At 42.7% G+C, this 17,066-nt stretch overlaps 1 protein-coding gene across 2 annotated transcripts; it reads left to right on the top strand.

Annotated features, from left to right (window-relative positions):
* Positions 1–728: 728 nt before the first annotated feature.
* LOC311141947 (annexin A1-like) lies at positions 729–15,457 on the top strand. 2 transcript variants are annotated; one of them, XM_084177466.1, is made up of 13 exons: positions 729–1,392; positions 2,145–2,216; positions 2,664–2,754; positions 3,448–3,542; positions 3,734–3,847; positions 6,610–6,700; positions 6,782–6,861; positions 6,944–7,000; positions 7,124–7,217; positions 13,698–13,793; positions 14,156–14,214; positions 14,564–14,686; positions 15,044–15,457. In XM_084177466.1, exons 2-13 carry the CDS (start codon positions 2,157–2,159, stop codon positions 15,101–15,103), a joined length of 1,020 nt encoding a protein of 339 aa, XP_084033592.1. In that variant the 5' UTR covers positions 729–1,392; positions 2,145–2,156; the 3' UTR covers positions 15,104–15,457. The 2 variants fall into 2 exon arrangements, with proteins under 2 accessions (XP_084033592.1, XP_084033591.1); XM_084177465.1 differs by having other exon boundaries at positions 1,177–1,323.
* The last annotated feature ends 1,609 nt before the right edge of the window (positions 15,458–17,066 follow it).

Below are 17,066 nucleotides of genomic sequence, written 5' to 3'. Positions count from 1 at the left end.
ACCCTTTTGGGTTCAATGTCACAGAGGGAACCCAAAAGGGTTGTTCCTGGAACCAAAAAGGGTTCTCCTATGGGGACAGCCGAACCCTTTTGGAACCCTTTTTTGTAAGAGTGTAAGCTTGAGCAGATCAGTGGGCGGAGTCTGCTGGTTGCCTGCTAGAGGTGTGGTACAGGTGTGGATGGACAGGCATTCATCATGCGCAGGAATTTGAGGTGTTTTCAATGAGGCAGTGTCTGCAAAGAGCAGTGAAAAAGGGCTGTTTCCTTTCACTAATGTATAGAGATGTATCAAACCAAACAAATATGTAGGTAACTCTTAAAAAAACATTGACACAGGCAGGCACAAGCTCAGCAGGCAATTTACAGGTAGCATCAGGTCTCAGACTTGTGGCCTTGACAACCACAGGAGGTAGCTAGTTAACCACACCTTTGAGGCACTCTTTACCGCCAGCCTCAAAGGAGGATTATACATGAAAGTTGTAACCATGTTTTAAAGCTTTACAGCAGGGATAATCAACTAGATTCAGCCGCCAGCAGATTTTTTCTTGAGCGGATGGTCGGGGGGCTGGAACGTAGACTGCAAATTGACCACAAGAAGTCCAAACAGATATAATATTTGACTAAAACATAATCATTTCAAGCCTTGCTTATATTGGTATACAATCACGTGTCTCTCTAATATGCGTGGGAATACTTGGCAACAGATTTCTTAAATTAAAATCACTTGGAGCTGATTTCCTGGTGTTTTTACAGTCTATTATGTCCAGCAATCACATTTTACTTCAATGTAGTGTCTACATTAAATATTGAATTTGTTAACATCGACTCAAGAAGGAACCTTACTAAACATTCTACATTACATTTATATTTTAGTAATTTAGCAGACACTCTTATCCAGAGCGATTTACAGGAGCAATTAGGGTTAAGTGCCTTGCTCAAGGGCACATCGACAGATTTTTCACCTAGTCAGCTCGGGGATTAGAACCAGCGACCTTTCGGTTACCGGCACAACGCTCTTAACCACTAAGCTACCTGCCGCCCCTACATCTGTTTTAATGTAACCAAATTGTGTCAGGGCTATCATTTTTTTTTTTTTTTTTACATGGCTGCTATTAATTTACTGACAACTTTATTGCGCTGCATGGAAACGTTTACGCAGTCTTGCAAACAGCAGTGCCTGTCCAATGGTAGCGTCGAGCGAGTGCGGAATGCACCGTTGCTAGGTGGGGTTTTTCGTGTATATAAATGCATGAGTGTGCAAATTCCCAACCCTCCTACAATCTCAGTCTGAGAAAATTTCACAGTCCCTACCTTTGTCTAGCTGGTAAGATATCCCATTTTTTATTCAATAGACCTTCTCCAGGAAATTGAGCACTTCGACTTCCAATCCTAGGTAACAATAATTTGTTCACTTCTCTCCTTTTTTGGGACTTTGAAACCGTGTTTAGATGGGAAACTAACTTCCCCGCTGTATGAATACATTCTAAATGCAGTGTAACGTTACCCTAGGGAACTTTACCGTGCGTACATCCCGGTTTCTGTGTCATTCACGTCGTTCAGATTAGGTAGCCAGTGTGGCTGTGGCGTAGTAGTGACATTTCAGAATTATTTTTGGATTAATTATTTTCTGTAACAGATCCATATACATCAGTGAGCAGATCCTGTTGTGTCTTGAAAACCATTGTGAACTAACTGAGTAAAAGTGAGGAAGCGGTTAAAGCTTTTAGTGAGTTTTACATGATTCCAGTTAGGCGTGGTCATCACCAGATTTGTTGCTAACATTGTGAAATAGATTGGGGCGGTTTGTTCTGCAGTGACAAATAAATTATCTGTGCAGCCTCAAATACACATTTCTATCCAGTTGTTCTAGGCATATAGTTGTATTCTATGGAATGATGATTAGCCAATATGTGGCAGCCAATCATAGGCAGAGGCATGGTTTACTTTTGTGTTGGGGATGAGTCCATGAAATACAGTTTGACAAAATATATGCATGGTCTGTTACTGTAGCATATTCTGGCATCAAATAATGAGCCTTTCAACCAATTATTTAAGAAATGCAATATACTTTGCTGTTCAATACAGAGGATATTTAATACTGTACTGTGGTTATTACTGAATCCCCCTGTTCCTCTTTCTCTGCAGACCCGTGCCACCATGTCCTTCGTTGCTGCCTTCCTGCAGCAGACCGTCTATCTGGGCATGCCCGATGACATGGTAGGGTTCTGTTCCACTTGCTTGAGGGATAGCCTTAAATATGCAATTTTTTCCCTCTTGTGGTATGCATGTGTGTAAAAACTGACCAGGCTGTGTTTGTACATTTCTAGCCAGATAGAGGGGAGGGGGACGGGGAGAGGACAGAGTGAGAGCAAAAGTGATGGATGTTGAGGGTAGAGAAAGAGGGTCAGTCTGAGAGATAGAGTCATGGGAGGAGAGAGGGATGACCATACTTGATTCATAAAGGAATTTAGTAGGTGAAGCCCTAGGGTTCAGAAACATTAGAAACGAAACAACGAACTCCTTCTCTTTCCCCCTCTATCCCTATTCCTTGTATGGTGTTGTATGGGATGTTCCTCCCTTTGCTTCTAAACTATTTTCTACATTTTGTGAAGGTATTCATTGATTCACTGCATGGCAGCTAAGTTAAATTGTTCTCTCTCTCAGACCTTACTCAATCAGGGCACTGTGACTCCTTACCCGCATTTCAGTGCTGAAGGGGATGCAGGCATCTTGGATAAGGCCATCAAGGCCAAAGGTGAGGTTGACACACACACAAACACATGTGTGTATGTGTTTCATAGCAGAGCAGCTCAGTTGAATAGAACTCACTCGGCGTGTAACATGAGGCAGCATAGGGGGACATTCTGAGGGAATGTGAGCTTGTGTGTATGTGTCCGGGTCCGTGTTTTTATTGTCTCTTGCTGGGGAGTAGTCAGAGGTTTCTCACGGTAAGCCTGGGGCCACACAGATTTTTTTGTATTAGTCAAAAAATGGATAAGGGCTCATGGATTAGGGTAGGTAACAGTGTTTCCTAGAGACTGGTTGGTTGTTTAGCAACAAAACCAACGAGTGCACAACTATGTGGCCAAACAGACGGGGTTGGCTATATTTCTTCTCAATGTCTCTCAAATACATTGTTGAAGTTGTTGGTTAGCTATCTAGCAAATTTTAGCCATATTAGCATAGACAAGACATTAGTCAAAAAACTTCAAAACACATGGTATCAATAAATTAAATTTAAATTAAATAACAAGCTACAATGAGATGAAACGAGACACCTACGATTCCCCACATGATAGCTTTTTGTAATTGTTGCTAGCTATCTGACCGTTCAGAATCATAACAACGCACACCTTCTGGCCACACCGATGCACGCTCATCATTTTTGTGACGTTGTCAGCCAACCCGTCTATTGAACAAGTCCTTCCATTTTGTCTCTGTGACGTAGGTGTAGATGAGAACACCATCATTGATGTGCTGGTGAAGAGGAGCAATGCCCAGAGACAGCAGATCAAAGCTAGCTACCAAAAGGCTAGTGGCAAGGTAAGATGGGACACGCACTAGGTGCGTTTGGTTTAGCATGTGCGGGTGGCTGTGCGTGGGTGGAATTCGCACTTTAAGACCAATGGAATGATGATAAACATGCAAACTCCAGCCACCTGGGGCACCTGGAAAGCTAAAACACACAGACTTGTGTATGACTGTGGAAGTGTGTATCATCCCTCTATCTTCAGCCTCTGGAGACTGCCCTGAAGTCAGCCCTAAATGGAGAGCTGGAGGATGTGGTTCTGGCACTGCTCAAAACGCCAGCCCAATATGACGCCCAACAGCTCAAACTGGCCATGAAGGTACACATGCACTCACTCACTCACTACTACTCAGAATATACAATATTACTTAGAATACAAACAAATCTTACCCTCTGTTCGGGTGGCCTAGAGACGGTAACATATACACTGCTCAAAAAAATAAAGGGAACACTTAAACAACACAATGTAACTCCAAGACAATCACACTTCTGTAAAATCAAACTGTCCACTTAGGAAGCAACACTGATTGACAATAAATGTCACATGCTGTTGTGCAAATGGAATAGACAACAGGTGGAAATTATAAGCAATTAGCAAGACACCCCCAATAAAGGACTGGTTTTGCAGGTGGTGACCAGACCACTTCTCAGTTCCTATGCTTCCTGGCTGATGTTTTGGTCACTTTTGAATGCTGGCGGTGCTTTCACTCTAGTGGTAGCATGAGACGGAGTCTACAACCCACACAAGTGGCTCAGGTAGTGCAGCTCATCAAGGATGGCACATCAATGCGAGCTGTGGCAAGAAGGTTTGCTGTGTCTGTCAGCGTAGTGTCCAGAGCATGGAGGCGCTACCAGGAGACAGGCCAGTACATCAGGAGACGTGGAGGAGGCCGTAGGAGGGCAACAACCCAGCAGCAGGAGCACTGCCAGAGCCCTGCAAAATGACCTCCAGCAGGCCACAAATGTGCATGTGTCTGCTCAAACGGTCAGAAACAGACTCCATGAGGGTGGTATGAGGGCCCAACGTCCACAGGTGGGGGTTGTGCTTACAGCCCAACACCGTGCAGGACGTTTGGCATTTGCCAGAGAACACCAAGATTGGCAAATTCACCACTGGCGCCCTGTGCTCTTCACAGATGAAAGCAGGTTCACACTGAGCACATGTGACAGACGTGACAGAGTCTGGAGACGCCGTGGAGAACGTTCTGCTGTCTGCAACATACTCCAGCATGACCGGTTTGGCGGTGGGTCAGTCATGGTGTGGGGTGGCATTTCTTTGGGGGGCCGCACAGCCCTCCATGTGCTCGCCAGAGGTAGCCTGACTGCCATTAGGTACCGAGATGAGATCCTCAGACCCCTTGTGAGACCATATGCTGGTGCGGTTGGCCCTGGGTTCCTCCTAATGCAAGACAATGCTAGACCTCATGTGGCTGGAGTGTGTCAGCAGTTCCTGCAAGAGGAAGGCATTGATGCTATGGACTGGCCCACCCGTTCCCCAGACCTGAATCCAATTGAGCACATCTGGGACATCATGTCTCGCTCCATCCACCAACGCCACGTTGCACCACAGACTGTCCAGGAGTTGGCGGATGCTTTAGTCCAGGTCTGGGAGGAGATCCCTCAGGAGACCATCCGCCACCTCATCAGGAGCATGCCCAGGCGTTGTAGGGAGGTCATACAGGCACGTGGAGGCCACACACACTACTGAGCCTCATTTTGACTTGTTTTAAGGACATTACATCAAAGTTGGATCAGCCTGTAGTGTGGTTTTCCACTTAAATTTTGAGGGTGACTCCAAATCCAGACCTCCATGGGTTGATACATTTGATTTCCATTGATAATTTTTGTGTGATTTTGTTGTCAGCACATTCAACTATGTAAAGAAAAAAGTATTTAATAAGTTTATTTCATTCATTTAAGATCTAAGATGTGTTATTTTAGTGTTCCCTTAATTTTTTGGAGCAATGTATAATACAAATATTTAAAGAGTAATGACTCGCTTCTAAAGAGGAAGCTGTGATGACGTCGTCATGTATTCTTGTTCTGCTGTTTAGTCAGACCCACCCACCCACTTCCTAACACCCTACCCATAGTGACTCATTCTGCTTTATTATTGTGTTGTGTAATAATGGGACTTTTAAAATGGGTGGGACTGTCTGTCTGCTTTGTACAATGGGGTGGGACTGTTTTAATGTGAGGAGACGGTAAGAAAAGTGGTGATGAGTACCTACTGTACTTTAGGTTTAACGATACACAACTCTGTGCATGTGCAGCGTGTGTGTGAGCCCAACTAGCACATTTGGTTCCTTGGAAGTTGTGAGAATGTACGTTTTTGGTTTCCCATAGGTTCTGGGAACGAAGCCATAAGTTTCCTGACTGGTAAAACAGTTGCAGGGAGGTTCTGGGAATGTTTTCCTATGGTTCCCTGAAAGTTTTCCTGGGAGGTTTTATGAACATTCTGAGAATGAAAATTATAGGCTATTTGAAAGTTATTAAATAATGTTCTGAAAACAAACATGTTTTAATAAGACTTTTAATAACACTGCTAGCTTAGTTTGGGTTGGCTGTTTTGAATTCCAAGCACAGATGGGACACATGGAAATTCATTTGCTTAAGCATTAATAATGCAAACAAATATGTTTTTTTATTTTGGCACAGAGTCAGTGAGATTTGAACCTATGATCTTTTGTTCTCGATCAATGGAATTATATTTTGTTGTGAAGTTTCTTAAATGTGCTGAGAATGTTCCAAAGCCAAGCAACTATCCTGCTCCATTCCCGGAAGGTTGTATGCTAAATAACCATAGGATAACCACGCTCTCACCAAGCTCTAAGAAACATATGGTTCTCAGAACATTATATGCTAGCTTGGCAGTGTCTGGTATAGCGGTAGACCTGTAAGTGCAGGTAGTCCCCTGTTTCAGTCTGTTTTGTTCCGTTTGGGGCATAATGAACATGGCCCTGCTCTTTGTGTTTGTCATCCGATCCTGGGCTCTTTTGTCTCAGCTTTATGACTGATGTGACCCTTTTGGCCTTGTTGACCCTTCACACCCCTCCCCTCTCACCTATCTCTCTCTCACAGGGATTGGGCACAGATGAGGATATTCTGGTTGAGATTCTGGCCTCCAGGACCAATAAAGAGATCAGAGAGATAAAGAAAGCCTATAAGGAAGGTGTGTCCTTAATATGTAAATGTCCTGTACGTTGAGGTGATAGTTACAACGTGCCAACAATCATGGCTTTTTTCTTGCTAGAATACAAAAAGGAGCTGGAGAATGACATCAAGTCTGACACAAGTGGAGACTTCAGGAATGCTCTGCTCTCGCTCTGCAAGGTGTGTGTGTTTTATTTATTGCTTGTTTAACCTCGGATGAATAGTTTGGCACAATTGACCTCACTCCCCCCTCTCTCTGTAGGCTACTAGGAATGAGGACACGATGGTGAACCAGGAACTTGCTGACAGTGATGCCAGGGTATGGAGGAAAGAGAGAGAGAGAGGGAGTGTGTTTGTGTCTGTATGTGTGAGAATTTAAGACGTCAATGTGTAATGCAATCCCTGTGTGTGTGATGCCTGTGCCTACTCTATCGGTCCATAGGCCCTGTATGAGGCTGGAGAGAAGAAGAAGGGAACGGACTGCTCTGTCTTCATAGACATTCTGACCACCAGAAGTGCTCCTCAGCTCCGCCAAGGTGAATATGTGATGGCACAGCTTTATGTAAGCTTAAGTCTAATTGAAACATGGAAAGTTATGCTGCTTTGAATGTTCATAAACTTGTAAAACCACTTAGGCCCACCCATCTCTTTAAGAATTCACACGTAAATGCTCAATTCAGGGCAGCAATGTTGTTGAGAGCTGTAGCAATACTTTTGCCGTTGTCCATAGCTATATCTTCCCAAAAATCTGCGGTAGCAAAGATTATCTATATACTGACCAGTACATTAATGTGGATGCTACCAGGATTACGGATAGTAATGAATTAATTGTGAATAATGATGAGTGAGAAAGTTGGAGGCATAAATATCATACCCCCCAAAAATGCTAACCTCCCCTGTTATCGGTAATGGTCAGAGCAGGGCCGCCGGCAAACGTGTGGCAAGCAGGCATTTGCCCCAGCATTTTTTTTATTTGGTTTAATAAAAAAATATTGACTCAAAAGCATTAAACAGGGACAAAGTAGGCCAAACGTTTTTTGTGACTGACTTGCCTTGCCTCATAATTCGTCAACTCACGCACAATTAGTAGCCTATGTCCTTCTCGTCAGAGTGCTGCAAGTTGTCGTGTGTGTGTCTTGACCAATCAGATTCACAGAAATCACAGGTCGGGTATGGTGCACGTCTATAGAAAGCAGAGCAAGCGCTCACTTTCCTCTGGTATTATTTTAGCAAACGGGAAAAGAACTCACCACAGACGCAAGCAAAAACTCTTTACAGAAATGTTGTAGCAGCCTACATCTAAACATTAGCGACCTGCCATGCTGTATCAGTCTGACCAACGGTAGCCTACATATGCACCCTGTCCCAACTGGCCTGGGGAAACGAAGTGGTAACGTTATGTATTTATAGCCTAAGCCAATTTATTTGTGTTAAGAGAAAATGTGAATGTGATAAAACTATATATATTCCAACTTTGGTTGGCTAGTTTAAAAAAAATATTGACTGTAATTAAACAAAACAAGTAGTGATGACATAGGTAGACTGTGTTAATGCACCTGTAACTTTTTTATTATATACAGTACCAGTCAAAGGTTTGGACACACCTACTCATTCCAGGGTTTTTCTTTATTTTTACTATTTTCTACATTGTAGAATAATATTAAAGACATCAAAACTATGAAATAACACATATGGAATCATGTAGTAACCAAAAAACAGTTAAACAAATCAAAATATATTTGAGATTCTTCAAAGTAGCCACCCTTTGCCTTGATGACAGCTTTGCACACTCTTGGCATTCTCTCAACCAGCTTCATGAGGTAGTCACCTGGAATGCATTTCAATTAACAGGTGTGCCTTGTTAAAATTTAATTTGTGGAATTTGAAATAAATGCTTCACAGAGTTCAAGTAACAGACACATCTCAACGTCAACTGTTCAGAGGAGACTGCGTGAATCAGGCCTTCATAATAATATAATATAATAATATGCCATTTAGCAGACGCTTTATCCAAAGCGACTTACAGTCATGCGTGCATACATTTTTTTTTTTGTGTATGGGTGGTCCCGGGGATCGAACCCACTACCTTGGCGTTACAAGCGCCGTGCTCTACCAGCTGAGCTACAGAGGACCTCTTCATGGTCGAATTGCTGCAAAGAAACCACTACTAAAGGACACCAATATTAAGAAGAGACTTGCTTGGGCCAAGAAACACAAGCAATGGACATTAGACTGGTGAAAATATGTCCTTTGGCCTGATGAGTCCAAATTTGAGATTTTTGGTTCCAACCGCCGTGTCTGTGAGACTACATGATTCCATATGTGTTATTTCATAGTTTTGATGTCTTCACTGTTATTCTACAATGCAGAAAATAGTAAAAATAAAGAAAAACCCTTGAATGAGTAGGTGTGTCCAAACTTCTGACTGGTACTGTATATCTATATACATCTCTGTAATTAAAATAATATATACAGTGGGGAGAACAAGTATTTGATACACTGCCGATTTTGCAGGTTTTCCTACTTACAAAGCATGTAGAGGTCTGTAATTTTTATCATAGGTACACTTCAACTGTGAGAGACGTAATCTAAAACAAAAATCCAGAAAATCACATTGTATGATTTTTAAGTAATTAATTTGCATTTTATTGCATGACATAAGTATTTGATACATCAGAAAAGCAGAACTTAATATTTGGTACAGAAACCTTTGTTTGCAATTAGAGATTATACATTTCCTGTAGGTCTTGACCAGGTTTGCACACACTGCAGCAGGGATTTTGGCCCACTCCTCCATACAGACCATCTCCAGATCCTTCAGGTTTCGGGGCTGTCGCTGGGCAATACGGACTTTCAGTTCCCTCCAAAGATTTTCTATTGGGTTCAGGTCTGGAGACTGGCTAGGCCACTCCAGGACCTTGAGATGCTTCTTACGGAGCCACTCCTTAGTTGCCCTGGCTGTGTGTTTCGGGTCGTTGTCATGCTGGAAGACCCAGCCACGACCCATCTTCAATGCTCTTACTGAGGGAAGGAGGTTGTTGGCCAAGATCTCGCGATACATGGCCCCATCCATCCTCCCCTCAATATGGTGCAGTCGTCCTGTCCCCTTTGCAGAAAAGCACCCCCAAAGAATGTTTCCACCTCCATGCTTCACGGTTGGGATGGTGTTCTTGGGGTTGTACTCATCCTTCTTCTTCCTCCAAACACGGCGAGTGGAGTTTAGACCAAAAAGCTATATTTTTGTCTCATCAGACCACATGACCTTCTCCCATTCCTCCTCTGGATCATCCAGATGGTCATTGGCAAACTTCAGACGGGCCTGGACATGCGCTGGCTTGAGCAGCGGGACCTTGCGTGCGCTGCAGGATTTTAATCCATGACGGCGTAGTGTGTTACTAATGGTTTTCTTTGAGACTGTGGTCCCAGCTCTCTTCAGGTCATTGACCAGGTCCTGCCGTGTAGTTCTGGGCTGATCCCTCACTTTCCTCATGATCATTGATGCCCCACGAGGTGAGATCTTGCATGGAGCCCCAGACCGAGGGTGATTGACCGTCATCTTGAACTTCTTCCATTTTCTAATAATTGCGCCAACAGTTGTTGCCTTCTCACCAAGCTGCTTGCCTATTGTCCTGTAGCCCATCCCCGCCTTGTGCAGGTCTACAATTTTATCCCTGATGTCCTTACACAGCTCTCTGGTCTTGGCCATTGTGGAGAGGTTGGAGTCTGTTTGATTGAGTGTGTGGACAGGTGTCTTTTATACAGGTAACGAGTTCAAACAGGTGCAGGTAATGAGTGGAGAACAGGAGGGCTTCTTAAAGAAAAACTAACAGGTCTGTGAGAGCCGGAATTTTTACTGGTTGGTAGGTGATCAAATACTTATGTCATGCAATAAAATGCAAATGATTTACTTAAAAATCATACAATGTGATTTTTCGGAATTTTTGTTTTAGATTCCATCTCTCACAGTTGAAGTGTACCTATGATAAAGATTACAGACCTCTACATGCTTTGTAAGATTCTGTTTCTCACAGTTGAAGTGTACAGTGAAGGGAAAAAAAGTATTTGATCCTCTGCTGATTTTGTACGTCTGCCCACTGACAAAGACATGATCAGTCTATCATTTTAATATTAGGTTTATTTTAACAGTGAGAGACAGAATAACAACAAAAAAATCCAGAAAAACGCATGTAAAATTTTTTATAAATTGAGTTGCATTTTAATGAGGGAAATAAGTATTTGACCCCTCTGCAAAACATGACTTAGTACTTGGTGGCAAAACCCTTGTTGGCAATCACAGAGGTCAGACGTTTTCTTGTAGTTGGCCACCAGGTTTGCACACATCTCAGGAGGGATTTTGTTCCACTCCTCTTTGCAGACCTTCTCCAACTCATTAAGGTTTCGAGGCTGACGTTTGGCAACTCGAACCTTCAGCTCCCTCCACAGATTTTCAGATTGCTTGGCGATGGTCTTGTAGGCCATTCCAGCCTTGTGTAGGTCTACAATCTTGTCCCTGACATCCTTGGAGAGGTTTTTGGTCTTGGTCATGGTGGAGAGTTTGGAATCTGATTGATTGATTGCTTCTGTGGACAGGTGTATTTTATACAGGTAACAAACTGAGATTAGGAGCACTCCCTTTAAGAGTGTGCTCCTAATCTCAGCTCGTTACCTGTATAAAAGACACCTGGGAGCCAGAAATCTTTCTGATTGAGAGGGTCAAATACTTATTTCCCTCATTAAAATGCAAATCAATTTATAACATTTTTGACATGCGTTTTTCTTGATTATTTTTGTTGTTATTCTGTCTCTCACTGTTCAAATAAACCTACCATTAAAATTATAGACTGATCATGTCTTTGTCAGTGGGCAAACGTACAAAATCAGCAGGGGATCAAATACTTTTTTCCCTCACTGTACCTATGATAAAAATTACAGACCTCTACATGCTTTGTAAGTAGGAAAACCTGCAAAATCGGCAGTGTATCAAATACTTGTTCTCCCCACTGTATAATATTATCCTACATGATGCAACCCTGCATAAAGCAAGCTCAGCCCTATTAGTTATTGTCTAATTGCACTTGTGCCTGTGTAGCTGACCCCCCCCCCCGTTAGTCTAGTTTTCAAATATAATTCATATGAACAAGTACAAGGTTGCTGCAGGTTTTCATCCTCTCTATAGGGCCAATAGTTTTTCCAGGAGTTTAAAACTATGTGACCTGATTAGAAAAACTCTGTTCTCATCATAGCCCATTTGAAACCGTTTTGCAACATCATACCCTACACAGAGATTGACTTTAAGGTCTGAAAGGCACTTTCCTGTCGACCAAGTCGGCAGTATTTTTGGGTTGCCAGAAAGTGCAGAAATGCCATAACAAAGACAGTACAGTAAGAAGATCGGCAGAAACTGCTTCTCTAAAAGAAATCCCCAATCACACTTGTAGGCGATGTCATGGCAACATTGGCTAGCTCATGTGTAGAAACACGTCATCGGGTCTAACGGTCGCCTCGCGCTGAACTGCGCATGTGCAGGCTGTCAAATCAAAGGCACTACTTCTATATAAAGTTGTTTTTGACGAAAAGGAAAACATGTCAGTTTGTCACTTTCACAAGGTTGGCGTATTAACATGTTCAACTACTTAAGACATTGGCTCGAATCTAGGTTGTGCCTTTAGATTTCGAGGAAATTAACAACTAAGGAAGAATTGTTCACTTCTCATTGACTTTAAAACCCCAAACCCTGGCCTGGTCTGCTTGGTCTGTTTCGCAATCGTTCCCAGAAGTTTAGAAGCTCTGTGGCCATAACTTGTAGGTCTCTCAATTAAACAACTGAAAAGCAGAAAATGGGGTTAACTGGCCTGCTACATTGGACGCGTAACTGAGCGTGAGACGCTTCTATTCATTTCAACGAAACCTGGGCGTTAGCGCACCGGCTAGACGAGAGGCTTGCGCTGCTTGCTCTGGTTCTATTTTCAAGGTTTCGATGCGCGGCTCACGCTGTAGAGCAATAGGATGAAGTGGCTTGCGCTCTGCTCGCCCTGACCAAAAGTTAAGCTTCCAGTGCAGCAGGTTAAAAAAAGTAATTGCTTTTGCGACACCCCAGTGTAGCTATGTTAGGCTACTGGAATTCTTTGCAGTTTGGTTGTTTAAAAAGAAATCCCCTGCCTAATGGGACAACCACAGAGCAGGCTCAACTTGCCTGGCTGCCATAAATGCCATAAATTGTCAATCTTTCACTTAAACAATGGAACCACAAAGATCAGTTTTAGATAGGCCTACTGAAATTCCTAGCTTCAGTGTAGCTTGGTGCTTTGTCCTTGGCTATACTAGGCTTGTAATTTTACAGATCATATACAAGTTTGTTATAAGGCACATGAATGTTCACATGTTCAAGAAGGCCTTTCTGAAGAAATAATAATAATCTAACATCCCTACTGTGATGTAGGAACCAGCGCCAAACAACCAACTTACTGAATCCCGTCACATACACACACACACACACACACACACGCTCCGAGCTGGGATATGCAAAAAACACATTTCCAATTCACACGTGTCTAATACACACTTGTACATGTGTGAAATAGGGCAAATATAAGCACCCACCAAATTATTATTTAATTACACACACATACACACACTTCTTTTCTCACCACCTGTTAATTACGTTGTAGCCCAATCAATAGGGTGCTTTGTTTTTGCCATCAGTTAGACACTGATGAATGCTACTAGAATCTAGATGTCCGTGGGGTTTTCCCTTTTTCATACACTGCATGTGCAACCACACATGATTTGATACTGTGAGAATTTCAAGTATCTCTCTCTCTCTCTCTCTCTCTCTCTCTCTCTCTCTCTCTCTCTCTCTCTCTCTCTCTCTCTCTCTCTCTCTCTCTCTCTCTCTCTCTCTCTCTCTCTCTCTCTCTCTCTCTCTCTCTCTCTCTCTCTCTCTCTCTCTCTCTCTCTCTCTCTCTCTCTCTCTCTCTCTCTCTCTCTCTCTCTCTCTCTCTCTCTCTCTCTCTCAGCTTTTGAGAGGTACTCCAAGTACAGTAAGGTGGATGTGACAAAGGCTATCGACCTGGAACTGAAGGGAGACATTGAGAACTGTCTGACTGCCGTAGGTGAGAGAGCACAGCCAGGGTCAAGCCTAGTAATGTTCCAATGTCTTCAAATAATCTGTGCATCACCCTCAATCCATGTCTTCTGCTGTATCACACCCTTCACTGGGCATCAGTCCTGTAACATTACACTATGGCCTCCATTTTCCTCATGCAGGAAAAGCACACGCTGTCTCTCAAGACTAAAATGATCATAACTTTTTTAATAGATGGGATGACACATTATCCAAGGCACATTCGCTATACTACAACTCCTAAAATGCACTGGTCATCTCATGGCCATTCCGATACCCTTGCAACAGCTTTGGAGAATGCTGCTTCTTGTCTATGATGTCATCTGACTAGTTTTCCTATCTGTCTTTCAGTGAAGTGTGCTGGAAGCAAGCCTGCTTTCTTTGCTGAGAGACTCAACTTGGCCATGAAGGTGTGTTTTACAGTTAAACATAGTTACAGTACGTTTTAGGTACCAGATAAGATGTTGCCCTCGGTTGTGTTCATTAGTGTACGCAACAGAAAATATATTTTTTTACATTTTTAAAACAAAAATGAGTTTCTTATCGGACAAATTCAGGTATTCCCTACCTGTTTCTGTCCATTTTCTACCTAATGAATACGTCTCAGTTTTAAGATTTGGCAATCTACAGAAGAACTACAGAAGAAAAGGTTTATGCACATACTGTACAAGACAGCACAAACAGATCTGGGTTCAAGCTAAGGAGCTTGCACTATCTGGTGTATATATCTTCTGTTTGTGTGCCTGTGCTATACCCCAGGGTAAAGGAACCAGGACCAAGATTCTGACCCGGGTCATGGTGAGCCGGTCTGAAGTGGACATGGCCCGGATCAAACAGGAGTATAAGAAGACGTTTGGGAAAAGCCTCTACCAGGATATTCTGGTGAGCAAACATCTCCACTGCCAAAGTGGCAATAAAAGACAAGGAACTGTTTTCCCCGACCTAGATTAAGCATAGTACTAGACCTTAAAGCTTTTTCAACAGATCCTCCATTGAGAATGAGATTAAATCCAGGACTAGGCTTATTCGGGGTCCCTGGTTTTAAGGACATGCATCACATTGTATGAAGTATTCATATTTCTGGGTCCAATCCGAGATGGGCCATGTGTGAAATGGGGAAATATGGCATCTGAAAATAATTGTCAAAATAAATATTGTTATATTATGGTGTCTAAACATGATTTTATATTTTGATTTATATTTTGTAGAGTAACTCTGTGCTCTCTCTTACCCCCTTAGGATGACACCAAGGGAGACTATGAGAAGATCCTACTGGCCCTGTGTGGAAGTGACAACTAACTTTCTTTCCTATCTCACCAGGAGACAGTGACTACCACAGTGCATGAGTGCCAATGGAGAATACTGTACATGATGAAACATTCCCCTCCAATGCCTCTATGCTCTTCCCAAATGCAAAATATGTTTCATGACAACTATCTGAAATGGCAGTCCTGATGTATTTTTGCTACATGCTAACAGCAATGAGCACAGTAAGCATGTTAAGCAGCATTGCATAATTTAGCCTAGCTTCAGCAGACTTGGTGATCCATTCCATAGTGCAATATATTGCACACTTAACCATTTTTGTGCCAAGTGGCATTGTAACCTGGTTGGATAACTGGTCCTTTGTGAAAATAAAGCTTTTTATGTGGATCCATATTGTCTGTTGAATTTGTCTGTGTATATATTTTTCACATTGCATGTTAAGAATTTGCATTATTGTTGCAATGCAGTCTGTAGCCGATCTATGAAAAGTTCTAATTTGATAATGACCACCGATAATGAACCACCTCAGACCATGTCATGAGTTAAATTTACAAAATTGTAAAACACAAGACATGGTGCGTAATACAAATGAAGATTCATCTCACTCTAGAATTTAGATGTACTTATTTGTATTAGGCCTACAGTAGCAAGACGTAATTTGGAAGGATGGTCACGTGAGACTACAGTTATATGTAAGGCCTTCTTGAAGAGAGAAAAGTAGAAGACCCGTTTCGAACAAACAACTGACTTCTCAATCTTATAGACAGAAGCCCAATTAATAAAATGCCAACATACACAAAAACAATTGAACTACCAGAAGCAAAATGTTACGAAGATATGTGTTTGTTCGGACCCGGGTGGTCTAATCAGTAACTCATTGTTAACCATGTGAGTAGAGAAAAGACATTCAAACTTATGAATTTTAACACAGTAGGCCTACATTCTCACGGTCAAGGAGGAACACAGTGTCATGAACCACAGATGTAGGCTACTGATAACAGTTTTGATTAGGCCTAAACGGAGAAAGATGCTTGTTTGAGTCTTGATTAAACGGCGAAAGATGCTTGCTTGTCTTAACACTTTTGAACTAGGTGGGCCGAGAGATGGGTGAGGTGATGGTAAAAAAGGGGGTACTTTGAATATGCTGAGCATAGAGATCCTATTAAATTACTAGATGGGCTTGTTATGTGGGCAGCTTGTCTCTCCCTTTTCTGTTTCCCTTCCTCCTTGTTTTGTCCCCTCTTTGTCTGTTGTATCTGTATGTGTGTTTGTCCCCTTTATGTGGGTGTGTCTGGAGTGGATCAGGGGGCGTGCTCAGGATCTGCCTCTCCTGTGCAGCTGCGGGTTGTTTCCAGTGATTCCTGCCTACGCAGCTGCATCCTATTCTCTCATCAACCTGCACTACTAATTCCGGGGCATGGCTCTCCACCGGCGCCAGATCGTTGTTCTTACTAGAGCGGTAACTTGGCTCACCAGTTAAGTTATATTATCTTAGTCTTCAGCCTGGCTTTTTACTCTCCTTAACCTGTTGTTTGTTTTGTCTTCAGTTCAGACATACCTCCCTGCCTGCCTGCCTGCCTGCCTGCCTGCCTCAGCCTCTCCTTCCTCCGGAGCCGACTAGCCCACTCTGTTCCTTTTCTTCAGTTGTTTTTTGGACTAAGACAAATTGAACTTTTATTAAAATAATTTTTGTTTCCTCCACTCCCTTAGTTGTGTTTGTTTCTCTGAGTGCTGGGTTGAACCATAGCGTAACAGAACGATCTGGCCATGGACCCAACAGAGAAACAGCACGGGGCAAACGAAGACAGCTTCCAACAAGCTATCCAGGCTCAAGGAACGTTGCTAGGACAGCATGACCAATTGATTCGGACTCTTGTGGAAGATAATCATCAACTGCTGAACCAGGTGACTCAGTTAACTACACAAGTCTCTAAATTGTCTGTTATCAGTTCTCCATCTCTCTCTGACCCCCAGTTTGATGCACCCCAAGTTGTTT

The sequence above is a fragment of the Coregonus lavaretus genome (assembly GCF_964263955.1).
Source record: "Coregonus lavaretus genome assembly, chromosome: 14".
Taxonomy (NCBI): Eukaryota; Metazoa; Chordata; class Actinopteri; order Salmoniformes; family Salmonidae; genus Coregonus; species Coregonus lavaretus.
The sequence above is the reverse complement of the archived record's forward strand: the minus strand, read 5'-3'. Positions and strand labels throughout refer to the sequence as shown.

Coding starts and splice junctions, on each gene's coding strand:
- LOC311141947 (XM_084177466.1), top strand. CDS start 2,157: ATGTCCTTCGTTGCTGCCTTCCTGCAGCAGACCGTCTATCTGGGCATG. Junction 2,217..2,663: donor TGGGCATGCCCGATGACATG/GTAGGGTTCTGT, acceptor TCTCTCTCTCAG/ACCTTACTCAATCAGGGCAC. Junction 14,687..15,043: donor GCCTCTACCAGGATATTCTG/GTGAGCAAACAT, acceptor TTACCCCCTTAG/GATGACACCAAGGGAGACTA.